Source organism: Drosophila busckii, chromosome 3R (genome assembly GCF_011750605.1).
Source record: "Drosophila busckii strain San Diego stock center, stock number 13000-0081.31 chromosome 3R, ASM1175060v1, whole genome shotgun sequence".
NCBI lineage: Eukaryota > Metazoa > Arthropoda > Insecta > Diptera > Drosophilidae > Drosophila > Drosophila busckii.
Window position 1 is genome coordinate 8,006,953 of NC_046607.1, and position 16,314 is coordinate 8,023,266.

Consider the following 16,314-nt stretch of genomic DNA (forward strand, 5'->3'; position numbering starts at 1 on the left):
TGCATATTCTGCAAACTATAGCGCAAATTAAATAAATTCAATTTAAATAACTTGTTTATATGGCAATGCAACGAACTAAGTTACTTCCCCATTTGTTTTGATTATAGATCATCATATAATTTGCGCAAAACTAAAAAAAAATCACACACTCAATTTGTTTTAGCTGCGACTTAATCTTTAGTTGTGTACACTTGATTTATAGTGAACGCACTTCAAAACTAATTTATTTGAAACTTTGTGCATTGTTTTGTTTGCGCTTTAAGCTGATTAATTTCTCCAGCTGATATTTGTCGGCACGCGATTTGAAAATTGAGATTGAGCACTTGGCCAGGCCAGGCCGGCATAACTTGATAGTTTAAGCCAAAAACCAGTCTGTGCAACAAGAACTTTCAAGCTCAGCTCGGCTTAGTGCGCAGTGGAGAATTTCTGAATTTCTGTTGAATGCTGACCCAAAGTAAATATTATTGTTAAAAAATTTCCAGTCACTAAATCAGTTGACCACAATTTTATTATAAAAGTTTAGCTTTCAAATTACAGACGGCTATTATTTATTTATTATACTTTTTTTTTGTTTATTTGTTTGACTGAATCGCTGGCATTTTAATTGGTTTTGTGAGCGCTGTCATCAGTTAGCTATGCCGCGACTATAAACCCTTTTATTATGATATCGTGCGAATTTTGTTATTATTCTTATAAGAATTTTAAGCACCGTTAACTTAATTATATATACGTTTGCTATGGGCATTTGTAAACAATCATGTGATCGGTGTGAAATCGCCAATGCAATTAGAATGGAAATATGCAATAAGCATTGCATTGTTGATGCTCGTTGCTTGTTGCTTCTGTCTCGCGAGTTCAGCACGTGCTGAGAAAAAAACTTGAAAATCCTGCTTTTTGGGCTTGGGCCCAATGCAGGCACTGCCTGGGATTCCCCCTCAAGCTGCAAGCGCAGGGCGCACGCCCAGACGTGCTGCCAGCAATTTCCACATTTCTTTGGTGACCACAAACACGACGGCGACACCCACCCAGACCAAGCTCTAGGTACAGCCGAAGCCGCTTAAGCCGATTAGCCAAAGCCGGTTTGCATTGCTCTCTAACGAAAGCCGGTGGACAGTCTCGAAGATCGCAGCGGCAGCAGCAGCAGCCGCAGCAGCGCATACAAATTACGATCGCGATCGCGATCAGACCGGGGCACCTATTTATAATCAGTTCCGAAACGCTCGGCACGCCAAACGACGACAACGTGTGCACGCTGCTGCTTCAGCTCCCATCTCGAGAGACACTTTGCCGCAAACGCGATCGCGATCTCCGTTCAGTTTCGGTGTTGGTTTTGGTTTTGGTTTCATTCCCGCATTGCCAGCGCTCGCGAATAGTTTAGCGTCGAGAGCGTCGAATATCAAATTTCATATTTCTTTTTGTTTGCGTTTGCATTTGCGTTATCGCCCAAATTGACGACGGTGACAGTGACAGTGACAGTGCCATGAAGCCGTAGTGTAAGCTTCACATAAAAAATAAAAGAAAAAAAACCCCAAACCGTAAACGAAAACAAAAACAAATTAAGCCAAGCATAAAAACCAGAGTTGATTGCAAGCAACAATAAATTTTGTATAGAAAATGAGTGCCAAAGATACGGGCCATGAAAATGGCGGCTTCAACAACAGCAGCGAGGTGTCCCTGGATATACCCACCAATACGCTATATCACACATCGCGCGACTGCATCGTGCAGCAGGAGGAGGAACCAATGAAATCCAGCGCCTGGTCCGACTGCTGCTCGAACATATTTCGCCGCAAGACGCTGGAGAAGCGTTTTCCGATTCTAGTCTGGCTGCCGCAGTACAAGAAGGACTACATCTTTGGCGATCTGGTGGCGGGCATATCAGTCGCCCTTACAGTTATTCCACAGGCCTTGGCCTATGCCGGCATTGCTGGTCTGGATCTGCAGTACGGACTGTACGCCTGTTTCCTTGGCTGCTTCATTTACATCTTCATTGGCTCCAGCAAGGATGTGCCCGTGGGTCCCACAGCCATATCGGCGCTGCTTTCATTCCAAATCGCCGGCGGCAGCTGGCAAATGGCCACGCTGCTGACCTTCCTCACTGGCCTCATCGAGATACTCATGGGCGTCTTTCAGTTGGGCTTTCTCATCGACTTTGTCTCTGGTCCTGTGGGCGCGGGCTTCACCAGCGCCGTCTCGCTCATCATCTTCAGCTCCCAGATGAAGGATCTGCTGGGCATACACACCAGCGGCAATACCTTTCTCCAGGTCTGGATCAGCATCATCAACGACATTCACAACATCAGCTGGCCGGACTTTGTGCTCGGCCTCATCTGCATTGTAGTCCTGCTCAGTCTGCGCGCCATTGCCGGCTGCAGCTTTGGTCCCAAGCAGGGCAAGTCCCGCTGCCAGCAGCTGCTCACGGGCATCTTCTGGACCGTGGGCACAGCTCGCAATGCGCTGCTCGTGTGCGGCGCTGCCGCTCTGGGCTACTGGCTGTCCATTAGCGGCAATGAGAATCTTGTCAACACAGTGGGCTATGTACCCAAAGGACTGCCCGACTTCAGACCACCACCGTTCCACATGGATGCTGTGCTCAATGAGACGAGCGGCGAGATATTGCACGAGGGCAAGAGCTTTTGGGAAATGGCCAGCACCCTGGGCTCTGGTCTCATCGTGGTGCCGCTCATAGCTCTGCTAGAAACCATGACAGTTGTTCAGGCATTCGGTAAGTTTCCATAAGCAAGTGGGAAAAAGTTTTATAGAACATATGGATATATAGAAAAACCTTCTCATTTGATGAATGTTGCATGTAAAAAATTATTTTAGAGTTAGGCTTAATTCTTTTAATACTCAAAACGGATTTCTGACAAAGATAATTATGTCATTTAATTAAAATTATTTATTTTTTACAATGAGCAAAATGTCTCAGAAAATAAAAACAACAAAATTAAAGAGTAGGTCAGGAATATCTTCTGCGGATGTTTGAATAATCAAATTAATGAATTTGAATCTGAAATGTCAGAAATGATTATATATATTATTCAATTATGTTTTTTTAGTTATACTAAAGTGTGCCACATTTAGAAAGTTGTTTATGCTTCAGAAAATATTTACAAAAAATTCCACAAATGTTTAACTTTGGCAAGGAATTCCGACTCAGGATTTATCTAACAAAATGAGAATAAATTTTTTATACAAAACTGACGCTTGAATGAATTTATTTATATGTAAATTACAATTATATTTATTTTTATTATTATCAGTCAAGCTGAGAAAGTTGTTTATATATCTCAAAATAAAAACAAAACAATTCCATGAATCTTAAACATTTACCTTACGTCAGTAACAGTGACTCAGCATTATTAAAACAGTATAAAAATATTGCTTTTATTATTGAATTAAGCTTAGAAGGTTTGAATTAATAATTGAATTTTGCTTTCCTTAGCCGATGGCAAACCTACGGATGCTACACAGGAGCTGATTGCTTCGGGTATTTGCAATGTGGCCAACTCCTTTGTGCAGGGACTGCGCAGCAATGGAGGCGTGGCACGTGGCGCGATACTGAACGCCAGCGGTGTACGCACCCAGCTCTCCAATTTGTATACCGGCGTCATTGTAATCGTGGCACTCCTCTACCTCACGCCCTGCTTCAACTACATACCAAAGGCGGCCCTGGCAGCGATCATCATAGCCGCTGTGGTATTCATGGTGCAATATCGCGTCATCAAGCCCATGTGGCACAGCAAGAGTAAGTGACTCAGCAAGCCAAACAGTGGCAAGCGTAAGCCAAGCTAACAAGTATTTTGTTTACTTTAATAAACAGAAACGGATTTGATACCCGGTCTGAGCGCATTCTTTGCGTGTCTGGTGATGCCGCTGCAGTTGGGCATACTGGTGGGCATTGGCATCAACGTCATCTTCATATTGTACCAGGCGGCGCGTCCCAAGCTCAGCATTGAAACGCTTACGGTAAGCAGCGGCAGCAAATTAAACTTTGAGTTCATAATTACATTGCTAATTAATTTTATAGACTAGCAGTGGTCTGCGCTATTTGATGCTCACTCCCGATCGTTGCCTCATCTTTCCCTCAATGGAGTTTGTGCGCAAGGTGATTAACAAGCAGGGTGTGAAGTCCACGCTGCCCGTGGTAATCGACTGTACGCATATTTATGGCGCTGACTTTACCGCTGCCAAGGTTATATCCACAATGATTGCGGACTTTGCGCAGCGCCAGCAGCCCTTGTTGTTCTACAATCTGCAGCCGCGTGTGGCGCAGGTGCTGAGCGGCCTGAACAAAGATCTGGTGGCCATTTACGATATTGGCACGCTGCATGACAAGCTGGGCGAGAAGACGACGGCCTAACCTCGTGCCTAACACGCTATATAGATTTATATATATTTAAGTCATTGTATTTATTGAGAGATGCTGCTTAATTCTCTAGCGAGGCCAGCGAGTTGTTTTCGCTTGGCTTTTAGACAGACGAAGCCCACGCAATACTAGGTCAGCAATGTTACCAACTGTCTAGCCAAATAGTCAAATATTTTCCGTAAATTTAATTAGCATTTAAGCTTAAGCAATCCTCCTGCATTATTTATTCGCTGATGAATTTAAGTTTGGCAAAATGAAGTGTGAAACTCCAAATTTCACGCCCCATTGCGATGATGATTGCTCTGCATAGTATTATTTTGAACGTGAATCACCGAGTATTAGCATTAGTACTTAAATAAAAGCACAAATATTTTTAGAAACTTATTTATTGGCCCTCTATAATGTATTTTGCAACGTCAGGCTTTGAGCAAATATTTTTATTGCATTTCTAACGCCATATAAAGCCGCTAATCAAATACCCCGAGATTTAATGGCATTCGGTTAATCGCTGACAGTTGATCGGTTCAATTCACGTAAGACTAAATCAGTTCCCGATTAGATTTTTGGTAACACGCTCATAATAAATAATTTGCAATTCAATTGATTCCGTCAGCGGTAACGCTTCGGCTTATTAATTAGCTGCCATGAACTTGTCAAACCTGCTGCGATTGATTTATTTTGAAGCATTTTAGTCATTGACATTAAAGCTGTATTATGAGAATACCTTTAATTTGAATTTTATTATTCGTTTTATAAGCCTAATTTGTCGAAACGTTTAACAGTTTGCATATCAAATACTTTTTTAGTATGCAGACAGGTGTATCCATTAGCTCGACACAACTCAATTAGACACGTATACTTAATGTCGAAGAAATAAATTTATACGTCATATTTCCAGCCGCCATTCATATAGGTCACAAATTTTAGCATAGTTTAGAACAGTTTAGCATTTGGATGCAATGTTTTGTGTTCGAAGAATTAATAATATTTGAAAACGAATTATATTAAGCATAACGTGACACTTTTAAATTATTATTTCATACCTGGAACGTTTGTTAACAATTCCAGCTAACCATAGATCATGGGCAACTATAATTTAATTAAATTTATTTTGGTTTGTTTGAGCGCTTCATAAATTTGGCTTAATGGATGTTGTCCTGACTAACCTTTAGCACAGACACTGCAGCGTTGCGATCGGTTTGGGTACTTACTGTATTCTAGCTAGAAAAAGCTAAAGTCTGTTTTCAAACTGTGGCTGCTCAATCAAAAATTTCCCAAAAATATCTTTTGTTGTACCAATCAAATTATGAATTTAAAATATATCGTACGGCTGCAAATACTAACTTAGCAGCTGCAACATTTTTGAAATATAAATTAAATATTTTGTATTATATATTGGTAATTTTTGTGATCCCCAAAATTCTACATTGTTATTGAAAAGTATCCGATGCTGTTCAAAATTGAGCCCGGAGCATCTTGCTGCATAATTTCGGGAGACCCATACACAAATCAAAGCGTGGTATATTTATTTATGCTGGAAATTCCTATAAATGCTCAATGTTATTTTATTTTATCACATTAAATGTAGTTGAAAATACTAAAATTAATTACATTAAACGAGCAATGCGATTCAAAGATTTTTCTATTATGCAGACTATATTGAGTTTGGCTTTTTGTATGCTTGACACTGATTTTTTGTAAGTTTAGAAATTAGTTATTAAATTTCTTTTTTAAAGTTGATGCATTTTTTTTTATTTTATCATAGCGATATATGGAGATATCGAAAATGAATATTGTTTGTCAATTAAAACTTAAAAAATTAATTATTTAGTGTACAGTAATTTGTTCAGTCCACGATACAATAATACAAGGTAGTGGACTGCGCTCTTGGGTTACTTAGCTTGTGCTGGTCGCCATATTGATTGTTCTCGCTCTTTTCGTTTCGTATACGTGTGAGCTGTATGTGTGTACTCTATGTGTGCATGTGTTTTTGATATGCGAACACTTTTGAATAGCAAATCTTTACAAATAAAATGCAGTCAATTGTTATTAATTTTGTTTATATTTTAAAAAAAATATTGAATACCAAAATTTAGTTTTTAAATTGTTTATATTCATAATAATAATATGCTTAAGAATTTGTTATGGCCTAATAATTTTTGCTTTTGATTTTTGACCTTAAATTTCTTATTTACGTGCTTAATTCTAAATTTTACCAAGGTGTCTCATCGAGTGTTCTTTGCTAAATAGGGGATGAATTTGTTCTTAATTAGTTTAAAAATTATGTTTTAATTTAGTTGACACAAAACATAAAATACTTAACGAACACGTGAAGTTTTCAGTTCATAAGCACATATATTCAAATATCTAAAAACTTCAAAGTGTTAAGCTGCACCTAACACTACGTTACCTAGCAAGTACTTGCGCATCCTAGATTTAAACTCCATACCAGAGGGGTGGTCGTGTAAGCCATTTTTAGAGCGCATTGCGCCAAAGAATTGATCAAGCTGTTCCTGCGATATCCTGCTTGTAATAATATAACGCATGTTATATTTTTCACTCACATATGTGTGCAGCATATCCAGTGAAGCGTTGCTTATGATTATACCTTTCTGGAAAGGCAAACTTGCTGTTTTTTTTTTGGTTTTTACAACTAAAGGTGACGACATGAGCGCAGTCATGTTACTAAGCACTTTGCGCTGTGCGGGCAGATTTTCACCAAATGGCTGTTTGGTTGGTATACTGCTTGCGGTAGACAACCTAACGTTAAATATATCAAACCAATCGTTCGCCAATTGTACAAAATCTGCTGTCTCGCAAGCGTTGTGCAGCTCTAGTCCCAAAGACATGAACAACGCCTTATTGGCACAGGCTGTGCTGTTGGACAGCAGCTGAGTTGCGAGCTTGACTTTCACTTTCTGACGACCGAGAGGATCGCACACTTTAGATGCTCTTCGGTCACCTTCCAAAATAATGGATAGGTCCGAAGCAACCGGCGTGATTCATTGCTTGCTTGATTGTCTGCGCAGTAATGATCTTTGCCGCCAACCAGAAGCTCCTGGAATCTATAAAGTGGTTTCTCACCAACTATTAATAGGTGGGCCACGTCAGCGAAGACGAACACTCTCATTGAGGCATTCGCTGGGTGCTCGAATCCACGGTTTCTTCTAAATATTAAAAATAAAATTAGTATGCATATGTATTTACTAAAAACAAGATTCGTACCGGCTGAAATTTGAAGCTGGCTCCATAGCTTGTAGTTTCCTGGGGCCAAATCCGACACCATGGCCACCACATGGTATCCCGCCGTGTATAGCTTTTCTAAAAGCAAGTTTAGCGTGGCGGTGCTAATGGGTCTGTCAAAATCATAGTAGATGGGCTGCTTCCAGGACTTGCGAAGTCCCTGCACCATCACCACTTGCACATAATCGCATGGATGCTGCACTGTCTCTTCGGCACAGCTAATTTTCATCTCGTCAAGAAGTATTATGCATACTTTGTCCTCCTCCTCGATGTCCAGTGCCTTCTCCATTAGGTCGATCGCAAACTGTAATGGGCCAGGCTCCATCTTTAATGTTTTTGACCACTTCTGTAGAGATGACACACAAGGCAGTGGAAATCCCTTCTTCAAGAGATGCCTATATGCTCTAGGCCCTGCAGCTTGCAAACACATGCCATATGATATGTCCTTTGCATTCCACTTGTTTCTTTTGGATCCGCTCTGCAATCTTTGTATTTGGGACTCCGTAAAAATCCCTTTAAGCGAATTTGTTAATGTTTCTAACTTATACGCTAAAGCTTCATTTTCGCGTTCTAATGCGGATGACTTTCAGCTTCAGTCTCAAGTTCTCGAGCACTACTCCTTTCCTCAATAATCGCTGAGCTGTTTATTAAAAAATTTTATTGTAATTATATTTGTAAAATATATAATTTGCATGTGCAGGCACGCGTACTCTACTCAGTCTGTGTGTCAGCGTCAAACATATTAATTGCCAGAAGTTGACGGCTCAAGTTTTGGTACCACACATGGCACAACATTGGGCAGCAGTTGGCCTGCGCTTTGCATTTGGACGCGAGGTAGCAAAAGTCACCCGGCTTTGAAGTGCTTTTCGCAAACTTTATCGCGCTCGCTTAGGTCAATACCTGCTGACCTTATCCACATATGTCGCTTATTGACATCTTTAGGCACATGTACAACTAGTGCAGATGTTTTTAAACGACAAAGTGAACAATATTGCATTGACATTATCAAATTTCTAAAATGTAAACAAAAATACAAAACACATATAATAAAATACAAACACGTGTGCACTGTACCAATACAAGCACAAATGAAAACACTCATACCACTACACAACCTGAAAAAATTCACGCGCAACCAACCTGCATTCACGACGTTCAGCGAGCGACTGACGACTAAGTACCCGAAACACTCAAAACGAAGAGCGCAGTCCGCTACCGCTGGTTCAGTCCATGATACAATAATTCAAGGTAGCGGACTGCGCTCTTAGGTTACTTAGCTTCTTCTTCATTTTTGCTTCTTTTTCGCTGTCGCTCTTTTCGTTTTGTATACGGTGTGAGCGGGAGCGAATGAAGCTAAGTACCCAAACACCCAAAAAGAAGAGTGCAATGTAGAAACTAAAAAAAAAATTGATAGAATTTATTTTAAAGTTGGCAGAGCTGAGCGTCAATATCGTTCCCGAAACTATAACACGTTGAGCAAGTATAAGCAAATTTATTTAATAATATACATATGTTGTTACAAGAATTAAATTCTTAAAAATTATACTTTTGGTATCGATATCGTGCTATTGGTGCGCATGCTCAGACATTCGCAGGAGTTGCGGCCCTCCTCAAGTGTATCCAGAGAGTCGACTGAGTGTCCTAAATTATCCACACCATTGTGGCTGAGTTCCTGGTTGAGAGCATGAGTGTTGTAGCAGAGCACAAGCTTGGTCTTGAGACCCTCGAATATGCTGACCACGCTGGGCTTGAGATTAAAGAAGATTATCTTTTGCTGGCGCTTGCGAAAATCTTCGACAATGGATGAGATAACTTTGGCGGCGGTAAAGTCAGCAGCATAGATATAAGTGCAGTCGATGACGACGGGCAGAGTGGACTTGCTGCCGGATTTGACAATCATTTTTCTAACAAACTCGACAGAGGGAAAGATCAAGCAACGATCGGGTGTGATCTTAACAAACTGTGTGCCCAGCTCTGTTTCCAGTTGCTCAAAGGTAACCTTGGGTCTGGCTGAATGATAGAGTATGAACAGCTGATTGGCACCAATGGCCACCATGATGCCAATTTCCAGTGGAAACACCAAGCAAGTGATGAAAGCAAGTACGCCGGGTATCAGATCAGAGCCTGCAAAGCATAAACTGAGATTAGACTGAGCTTGATCTGTAAGATATTGGTGACTTACGCTTGCTGCGCCACATGGGCACGACGATTTGATACTGCAGCTGGAAGACTACAGCGGAGATAATAATTGCAGCCAGCACAGCCTTCGGTATGAAGTAGAAATACTCAGTGAGGTATTGAATTGATAGCACAACTATAATGCCAATATATAGATTGGACATGTTGGTGCGACAGCCGCTGGCATTGTTAACAGCCGAGCGCGCCAGGCCGCCATTGCTGCGATAGCCGCTGACCAGCGAGTTGGCAATATTGGCCACACCGGTGGCAAAGAGTTCCTGGCTAATGTCGATTTGCCTGTCCTTGGCAAAGGCCTTGCAGACAGAGACGTTCTCCAGCAGCGCTATGATGGGCACAATGAGCAATCCATAGCCCAGACTCTGCACCATGTCGAAGAAACTCTCGCCAGGCACATCGGCTATGCCGGCAGTGACGTTGCCAGGCTGTGGCGCCACGGAAAACGGCGGCAGTGCCAGTGACGGCAGTCCCGGCGGTATGTAGCCTGTGAGCTGAAACGGATTGTTGCCTCTGCGCTCCAGATACATTGCAATCATAGTGGCGCCAATGACAACAGATGCATTGCGAGTGACACCAACAAACTTGATCACTTCGTTAAGCACATTCTGCCAACGACTGCGCTGTGCTTTGTCCTTTGCGCCCACTTGGTATTTGCTCAGGCTGCGTATCGCCAGCAGCAGTGCCAAGCAGCCAAATCCCAAGCAGCTGTCCCAGATGCGTATGTTGCCAATATCGCGAAACATGCTTAGCCAGCTCTGCAGAAAGGAGCCGCCCTCGCTCTTCACGCCCAGTATATACTTCATCTGCGAGGTCAACACAATCAGCGAGACGGCGCTGGTGAAGCCCGCGCTCACTGGCCCCGAGACAAACTCCACCAGGCAGCCCAGCTTGAACAAAGCCATCAGTATCTCGATGATGCCCGTGAGAAACGTCAGCAGCACTGACCTGGGCCAGCTCCCACGTGCAAACTGATAGGTCATAAGCGAGGCTACAGCGGTGCTGCCAATGGTATTATCCTTGCAGGTGCCCAGTAGCACATAGACAAAGCAGCCCAGAAACGAGCCATAGAGTCCGGACTACAAAAAGATACAAATAAATATAATAAATATAAATATATTAAAATAATTCTTTCAGAATGCATCGAGTATAATTCGAAGTCATAAAATCATTAAAAACAATTCAAGGTTTGCAAAATTTAAAAACGATTCGAATCTCTTACATAGAGCCCAGAGGTTAAGTGTTGCCTTCTTAGACCTTTTCCGTATAGATCTGTTATTTTTAAAATTTGATCCCTTTTTTATGTGTCTCGTACTTTTTTAGCTTTTAAATTATGCAATTTCAATAAGCGGGCATTTGTTTTATATTAAATAAATATTTGTAAGAGTAATGCCGTCGATAAATGTGATTTTTTATTTATTATCGTTTAGTTCTGCAGTCAGGCGGCCACAGCAATTATGTTATTGGCAATATCTTTAAATCAAAAATCGACAAAATAGGAATGTGGACATAAAAAATTATTATTTATCTTTTGAGCCCGCTATTACTTAGTTTAAAATGCATTTTATGTAATAAATTAAAATAAAATAGTAATCTGTAGAGAAACAATTATTTACTTATTTTACAATAATTTATTTATCTAAAATTCTAAATATGAACTCTCATTTTCCTTCCCTATCAGAATATGATTAATAATGTTAATCGCAGTACTCACAAAATGCATATTGCTATAATTAAAAGTTCTAGCCTATATAAGTATGAAAGCTTCTCTAAACATGATAAAGATAATGCTAACCGCCATATCTTTTTATTTTTTGAGGCTGATCTATTCTAGTTTTGTAGCAATACTGTTCACTTTAAACTGCACTAGGTCGACTCACCTGCGCAGGCAGATTCACCACACCGGAGTAGGCCAGACTCTGCGGTATGACCGTTAGACCCACTGTAAATCCTGCTATAAGATCACCAATGGCATCTGGCCTATTATAGTGCGGCAGCCAGTTGATTATGGGCAGACGTTTCTTTAGGTTCTTCAAAGTGCAAACATTGCTCAAGTAGCTCATGCAACAGTTTGGAGCAGCTTCAGCCTCTCGCCGCGTCAGCTCCAGCTGCTCCAGACTCTGACGCTTGGAGGTGCGATGATCGGTGATTATGATGGAGTCTGTTGCAGAGCTGCGAAATCGCGCTTCCAGCTCATGACTCACTTCCGCCTGCTTCCGGAACGTAATCTCGTGCTCCAGTGTGGACATTTTGCGAACGTCTCAGGTCTGCGCGCTTCAGCATGCAAAATTAAACTGATAAGGCCCGGATGCTGAGCGGATCTTATCGCTCGATCAGCTTACAGTGTTTGCCATTTGGAAAAGCGGGATGCAGGTTGTTTGTTTCGGCCACACGACTTGCCAACTTGCCAGCTGCCAACTGATTTATTGGCTTGATCAACTGGCACTGCTGTCGCCGTTTGCTCAAATTTTCCATTGATCAAATTGAACGCTAACTAAAGTTCATTGTTGAAGCGCTGAGCTCTAATTTCGACACTAACTTAATGCAACTAACTATGCCCACAGTAAATAAAAACTTTGTTTAAGTTTTTAATGTTTTTTTTTTTTTTGGTTTATTTAAATTTATATGTGATTTATACATGATTTTTAAAAATTGTATTTTAAAAGCATTGCATTTAAGGTATATATCATTAAATTATACAATTGTATCGTTTGATTGTTTATAATATTAATATGTAATATTATGTTTAGGCAATTTTATAATTCAATAGCAGTAAATTGTTTTCAGAGACCATGGCTATATATATGTCTATATATAATATGTATGTGTGTGTGTTTTGTGTATTTTGTATATGTATGTGTGTATAAGCTGTAGCACATAGAAAACTTAAAGCAAATAAACAAAATATTTGAAAAATCGAGAGTTACAAAATAAATGTGTTTGTTTTTAAATTACAAAAGAGCGCAACATGTGAAGCTGCCGCAGCGTAAAGCTCAATAGCACAATTGACAATTGCTTAAGGAAAGTTAATTTGTTTAAATTACAAATCGAAGCAGCTACATTTGGTGTATTGTTCCAATGCCAAGCAATATATAACTTCGTGTATGTGTGTGTGTGTGTGTGTGTGTGATAGAACTCATATAACAAACAAATGATTTGGGTAAACACAAGGGCAAATTGTGTGTATAAATAAAAATAAAAAATATTCTTATAAGTTGAACGCAACAAACATTAAACAAAACTTGATCAACCAGCCTAATGTTACAACTTTTCTTTTCATTTTCTGTGAACAACAACAACAATAATAAGCGCAGTATATAACTATTTGTTTCTTCATATAAGCAAAAATATATATATGAGCATATGATAAGCATCGGCCCACAATCCCTCGCTGACTACTGCCAAACGCCAATGGTATAATTCCTGCCCAGATGACCCATGCGACGCTGACGTCCAACTAGAAAAGAAATGCTATCGATTAGTATATTTATAAATAAAGCTGCACACTAATAACGAGCAAATAGTTTTACTTTTATATATGACATTGGCTTTATATAATTGATTGACATACAAATTGACACGAGTGCTGCTAAACATATTTGCTAAGCTACTTAGAAGCTTACATAACGTAACTTAGAGATACTTAGATATAGCTGTAAAATAGTAGCTTACGTACTGCATGTGTTAACATCATTCACGCAACGTTACGTTGTTAGTTGACAGTTTCTTGGGTGTAGGTTGATTGGTACGTGTTGTTGTTGTTGCTCTTGTTGTTGGTGTTTGGACAATCACAAAGTTTGTAAAAGGAACATAGATCTCGTGGTTGTTGTTGTTGTTGTTGTTGGCGCTTGGTAATTAGTAGAAAGTTGGATAGTGAACAAAACAAAGACTCACACACACGCACACGCACAAGAGACATTGTGGTTGTTGTAGATTGTTGATTGTTGTTGGTTGCTTGGGTGTTGTCTTTTTATTTACGCTGATTCAGGCGATTCACACGTACTGTAAAACATAGAAAGAGAGAGGGGGTTGGGAAAAGGGAAGAGAAGAAATACATACAATTTGATTAGTTCAATTTGTCATAAGAGCATTAAATAGTTAGCGCATTAAAACAACAAAGTTCATTCCACAAGTCAATTCAAACAGCAATTCAGATTTTTTTTAGAGAGAATTTAACAGGCAGCAGTATCTTTTTTTTTGCATTAGTTTTGGAGCTGTAGGTTTCATAGGTTTGTTAGTTAGGAGCAGAGAGCAAAGCTTGGGCAATTGTTTATTACAATTAACGAACAACAAAGACGTAGACAAAGATTTGTTTATTTTTGGGTACCAAACTGTTTGCGCTGCAAGTTGTGCTACAAAAAATGTTGAGTTGGCCTTTGTGGTGATTGTTGATTGGTGGTTGGGGTTGTTGAATTATAAAGAGAGCTTAAACATTTTCTGCATTGCTTGTTGCTATTTAAAAAGTTTATATTCATCTGGTTTTATATTGATTGCAGTTACTTGAGTTTGGTTTAGTTTCACTTAAAAATGTACATCGCAGTTTAATTCCTATACGAAGAAAAGTGCATTAGAGTTCTGCTTAATATGAAACAAAAAAGAAACCAATGAATGCATTTGGTGTAGTGTGAGTGTGTGTGTGCGTGTGAGTGTGTGGTATGCAACAAACTAATTAAATGTTAGAATGAATCAATTAGGCTCAACTGCATGCAATTTATAATATTAGTAGAATTTCGATCGAATCTAACAGTCTTGAGTTATGACTAATCTGCTTAAAAGCCATTCGCTATATGGCGGCTATATGCGCCGTGCGTGTTAAGAGTATTTCTGGCTGGCAAAACATTTTGTATTCAATTGAGAATTCATAGATACCTGTGTTAAAAATTAGACAAAATTATACACATTACGCCTAAATGATTTCTGCTTTGGGGGTTAGGATGCCTTGACTTTTGTCATAAATCAGTTGTCAAATATGCATATTTATCATCTCTACATATCGTACATATATATTTACATATGTTTTCTTTGATCAGTGTGTTGCCTTCTGCGCAGTTTATTAATATGCATGTGTATATATAAATATTGTTTTTTTTTTTGGTTTTGGTTTTACGCATTTTATAAGTTAAGTCTCTCTAACATATTTCGTTGCGAGCATTGTAGCTTTTTTTTGTATTAATTTTTTATAGTTTTTAAAATTACAAAACGTTTGTTTTAAATATTTAGTTTAGTTTTCATTTATGTTTGTTTGTTTTTCTTGAAGTTTGCGTTTTGCTTGGCGCGCTTATTGAACTCTTGTTGATTTTCTATGCAGATTATTAAAAAATCTGAACTGCAGGCGTAACTCAAGATCTTTTCTTACTGTAAATGGGAGAGAGAGAGAGAGAGAGAACAAACAAAGAAAGAAATAGTACACATAAAACAAGAAATAACAGAAAAGATCGATATTGTATATATGAAGCGCATTGAGTTGAGAACTTGAAGTCAGTGCTGCGGTCCAAGTCTGTCTAAGTCATTTGAGTCAAGGGCGAACACAGAAAGTAAACTGGAGAAATGGTAAAAGTATAAATACAAAAAATACTCAAAACATGTGACTGGGCCGCTGGCAAGAGTGTTCGGTTAGTGGCAGAGCTGAGATGTAATATGTAAGCGAGTTATATACAAAATTGATGAGATTGAGTGGAGCGACGACATCGATTGAAATTTACACACGTTCTTGGTCTGCAAGACGTTCGATTTGATTTGATTTGATTTGGGGGTAGTGGACAGTTTGAGTCTTAAACTTGGCGGCCATTATCAAAACACAATGGAATGGACGCCAGTAAACTCAAATACAACAACAACAACGATGTTAAAAAACAAATGTCTTTGGGTTTTTGAGGATTCGAGAATTGTTTGTGACTGTCTGTACATAATTGTTGATTGGTTGGTTGGTTGGTATGTCTTTTGGGGAACGGCGGACTCTGTCTGGCCGCTGTGTGTGCCCGTGTGCTGATGCTGATGGTGGTTTCGGTTTCTGTGGTGGTTGGCTTCACTCACGTGTGCGCTTGATAGACGCCCTCGTCGTCATAGTTGGGCGTGACGGCACGACTGCCGGGCACTACCATATTATCGGGATCGATCTCTGGATCGTAAGCATCGCCACCGCCGCGTATGACCATGTTGTCTGGATCGATCTCCACATCATAGTCGGCTGGCGGCTGTGGAGATGGCGAGGGTGAAGGCGACGGCGTGGGCGAGCCATAAGTCACCTGCTCACGTTCAATCTCCATGTTGCCGGGCAATATCAATTTGGGCAAGTTGGGCTTGAGCTTTTGCACGCGCACAACTGCAGCCCATTGAGAAGTTTGATTTACACAGAGGGAGTTACGTTCGAGTTGAATTTGTTGGGTGTGCAAATTTTGGTTTACAGTTTACACAAATTTGGGTAAATAAATAATTGGTTAATGTTTTGTTCGCATAATTGTCATTCATTGTATGGTAATTACAAGACACAAAGTAACTAAACAAGAGAC

General features: G+C 39.9%; 3 protein-coding genes across 10 annotated transcripts in view; 1 reads left to right on the forward strand and 2 right to left on the reverse strand.

The window, feature by feature from the left end:
• The first annotated feature begins 1,221 nt into the window (after positions 1-1,221).
• Positions 1,222-5,042, forward strand: LOC108602278 (sodium-independent sulfate anion transporter). The gene is made up of 4 exons (XM_017990335.1): positions 1,222-2,725; positions 3,446-3,748; positions 3,824-3,969; positions 4,031-5,042. The coding sequence occupies exons 1-4, from the start codon at positions 1,615-1,617 to the stop codon at positions 4,361-4,363; spliced, it is 1,893 nt and encodes a 630-aa protein (XP_017845824.1). The 5' UTR covers positions 1,222-1,614; the 3' UTR covers positions 4,364-5,042.
• A 4,017-nt stretch (positions 5,043-9,059) lies between these two features.
• LOC108602277 (sodium-independent sulfate anion transporter) lies at positions 9,060-12,054 on the reverse strand. Its single transcript, XM_017990334.1, has 3 exons — positions 11,686-12,054; positions 9,795-10,884; positions 9,060-9,736 (listed from the first exon to the last, which is right to left on the reverse strand). Exons 1-3 carry the CDS (start codon positions 12,052-12,054, stop codon positions 9,153-9,155), a joined length of 2,043 nt encoding a protein of 680 aa, XP_017845823.1. The 3' UTR covers positions 9,060-9,152.
• Positions 12,055-12,688: 634 nt separating this feature from the next.
• LOC108602279 (tropomodulin) overlaps positions 12,689-16,314 on the reverse strand; it is a 41,765-nt gene continuing 38,139 nt past the window's right edge. For 2 of the 8 annotated variants that reach the window (XM_017990348.1, XM_017990349.1), the window contains exon 6: positions 13,625-13,807. In XM_017990348.1, coding sequence (XP_017845837.1) covers positions 13,776-13,807 — 32 coding nt within the window. In that variant the 3' untranslated portion in view covers positions 13,625-13,775. Of the gene's footprint in view, positions 13,263-13,624; positions 13,808-14,132; positions 14,354-14,674; positions 15,161-15,838; positions 16,128-16,314 lie in introns of those variants that run through there. The other 6 variants (XM_017990339.2, XM_017990338.2, XM_017990345.1 and 3 more) reach the window with 6 other exon arrangements.

Excerpts from the sequence above, each read along its gene's own strand:
- LOC108602278 (XM_017990335.1), top strand. The coding sequence starts at position 1,615 with ATGAGTGCCAAAGATACGGGCCATGAAAATGGCGGCTTCAACAACAGC. Across the intron at positions 3,749-3,823 it reads GCCCATGTGGCACAGCAAGA|AAACGGATTTGATACCCGGT; the intron begins GTAAGTGACTCA and ends TTTAATAAACAG. Across the intron at positions 3,970-4,030 it reads TCAGCATTGAAACGCTTACG|ACTAGCAGTGGTCTGCGCTA; the intron begins GTAAGCAGCGGC and ends TTAATTTTATAG.
- LOC108602277 (XM_017990334.1), bottom strand. The coding sequence starts at position 12,054 with ATGTCCACACTGGAGCACGAGATTACGTTCCGGAAGCAGGCGGAAGTG. Across the intron at positions 10,885-11,685 it reads TGGTGAATCTGCCTGCGCAG|TCCGGACTCTATGGCTCGTT; the intron begins GTGAGTCGACCT and ends ATCTTTTTGTAG. Across the intron at positions 9,737-9,794 it reads GCCCATGTGGCGCAGCAAGC|GCTCTGATCTGATACCCGGC; the intron begins GTAAGTCACCAA and ends TATGCTTTGCAG.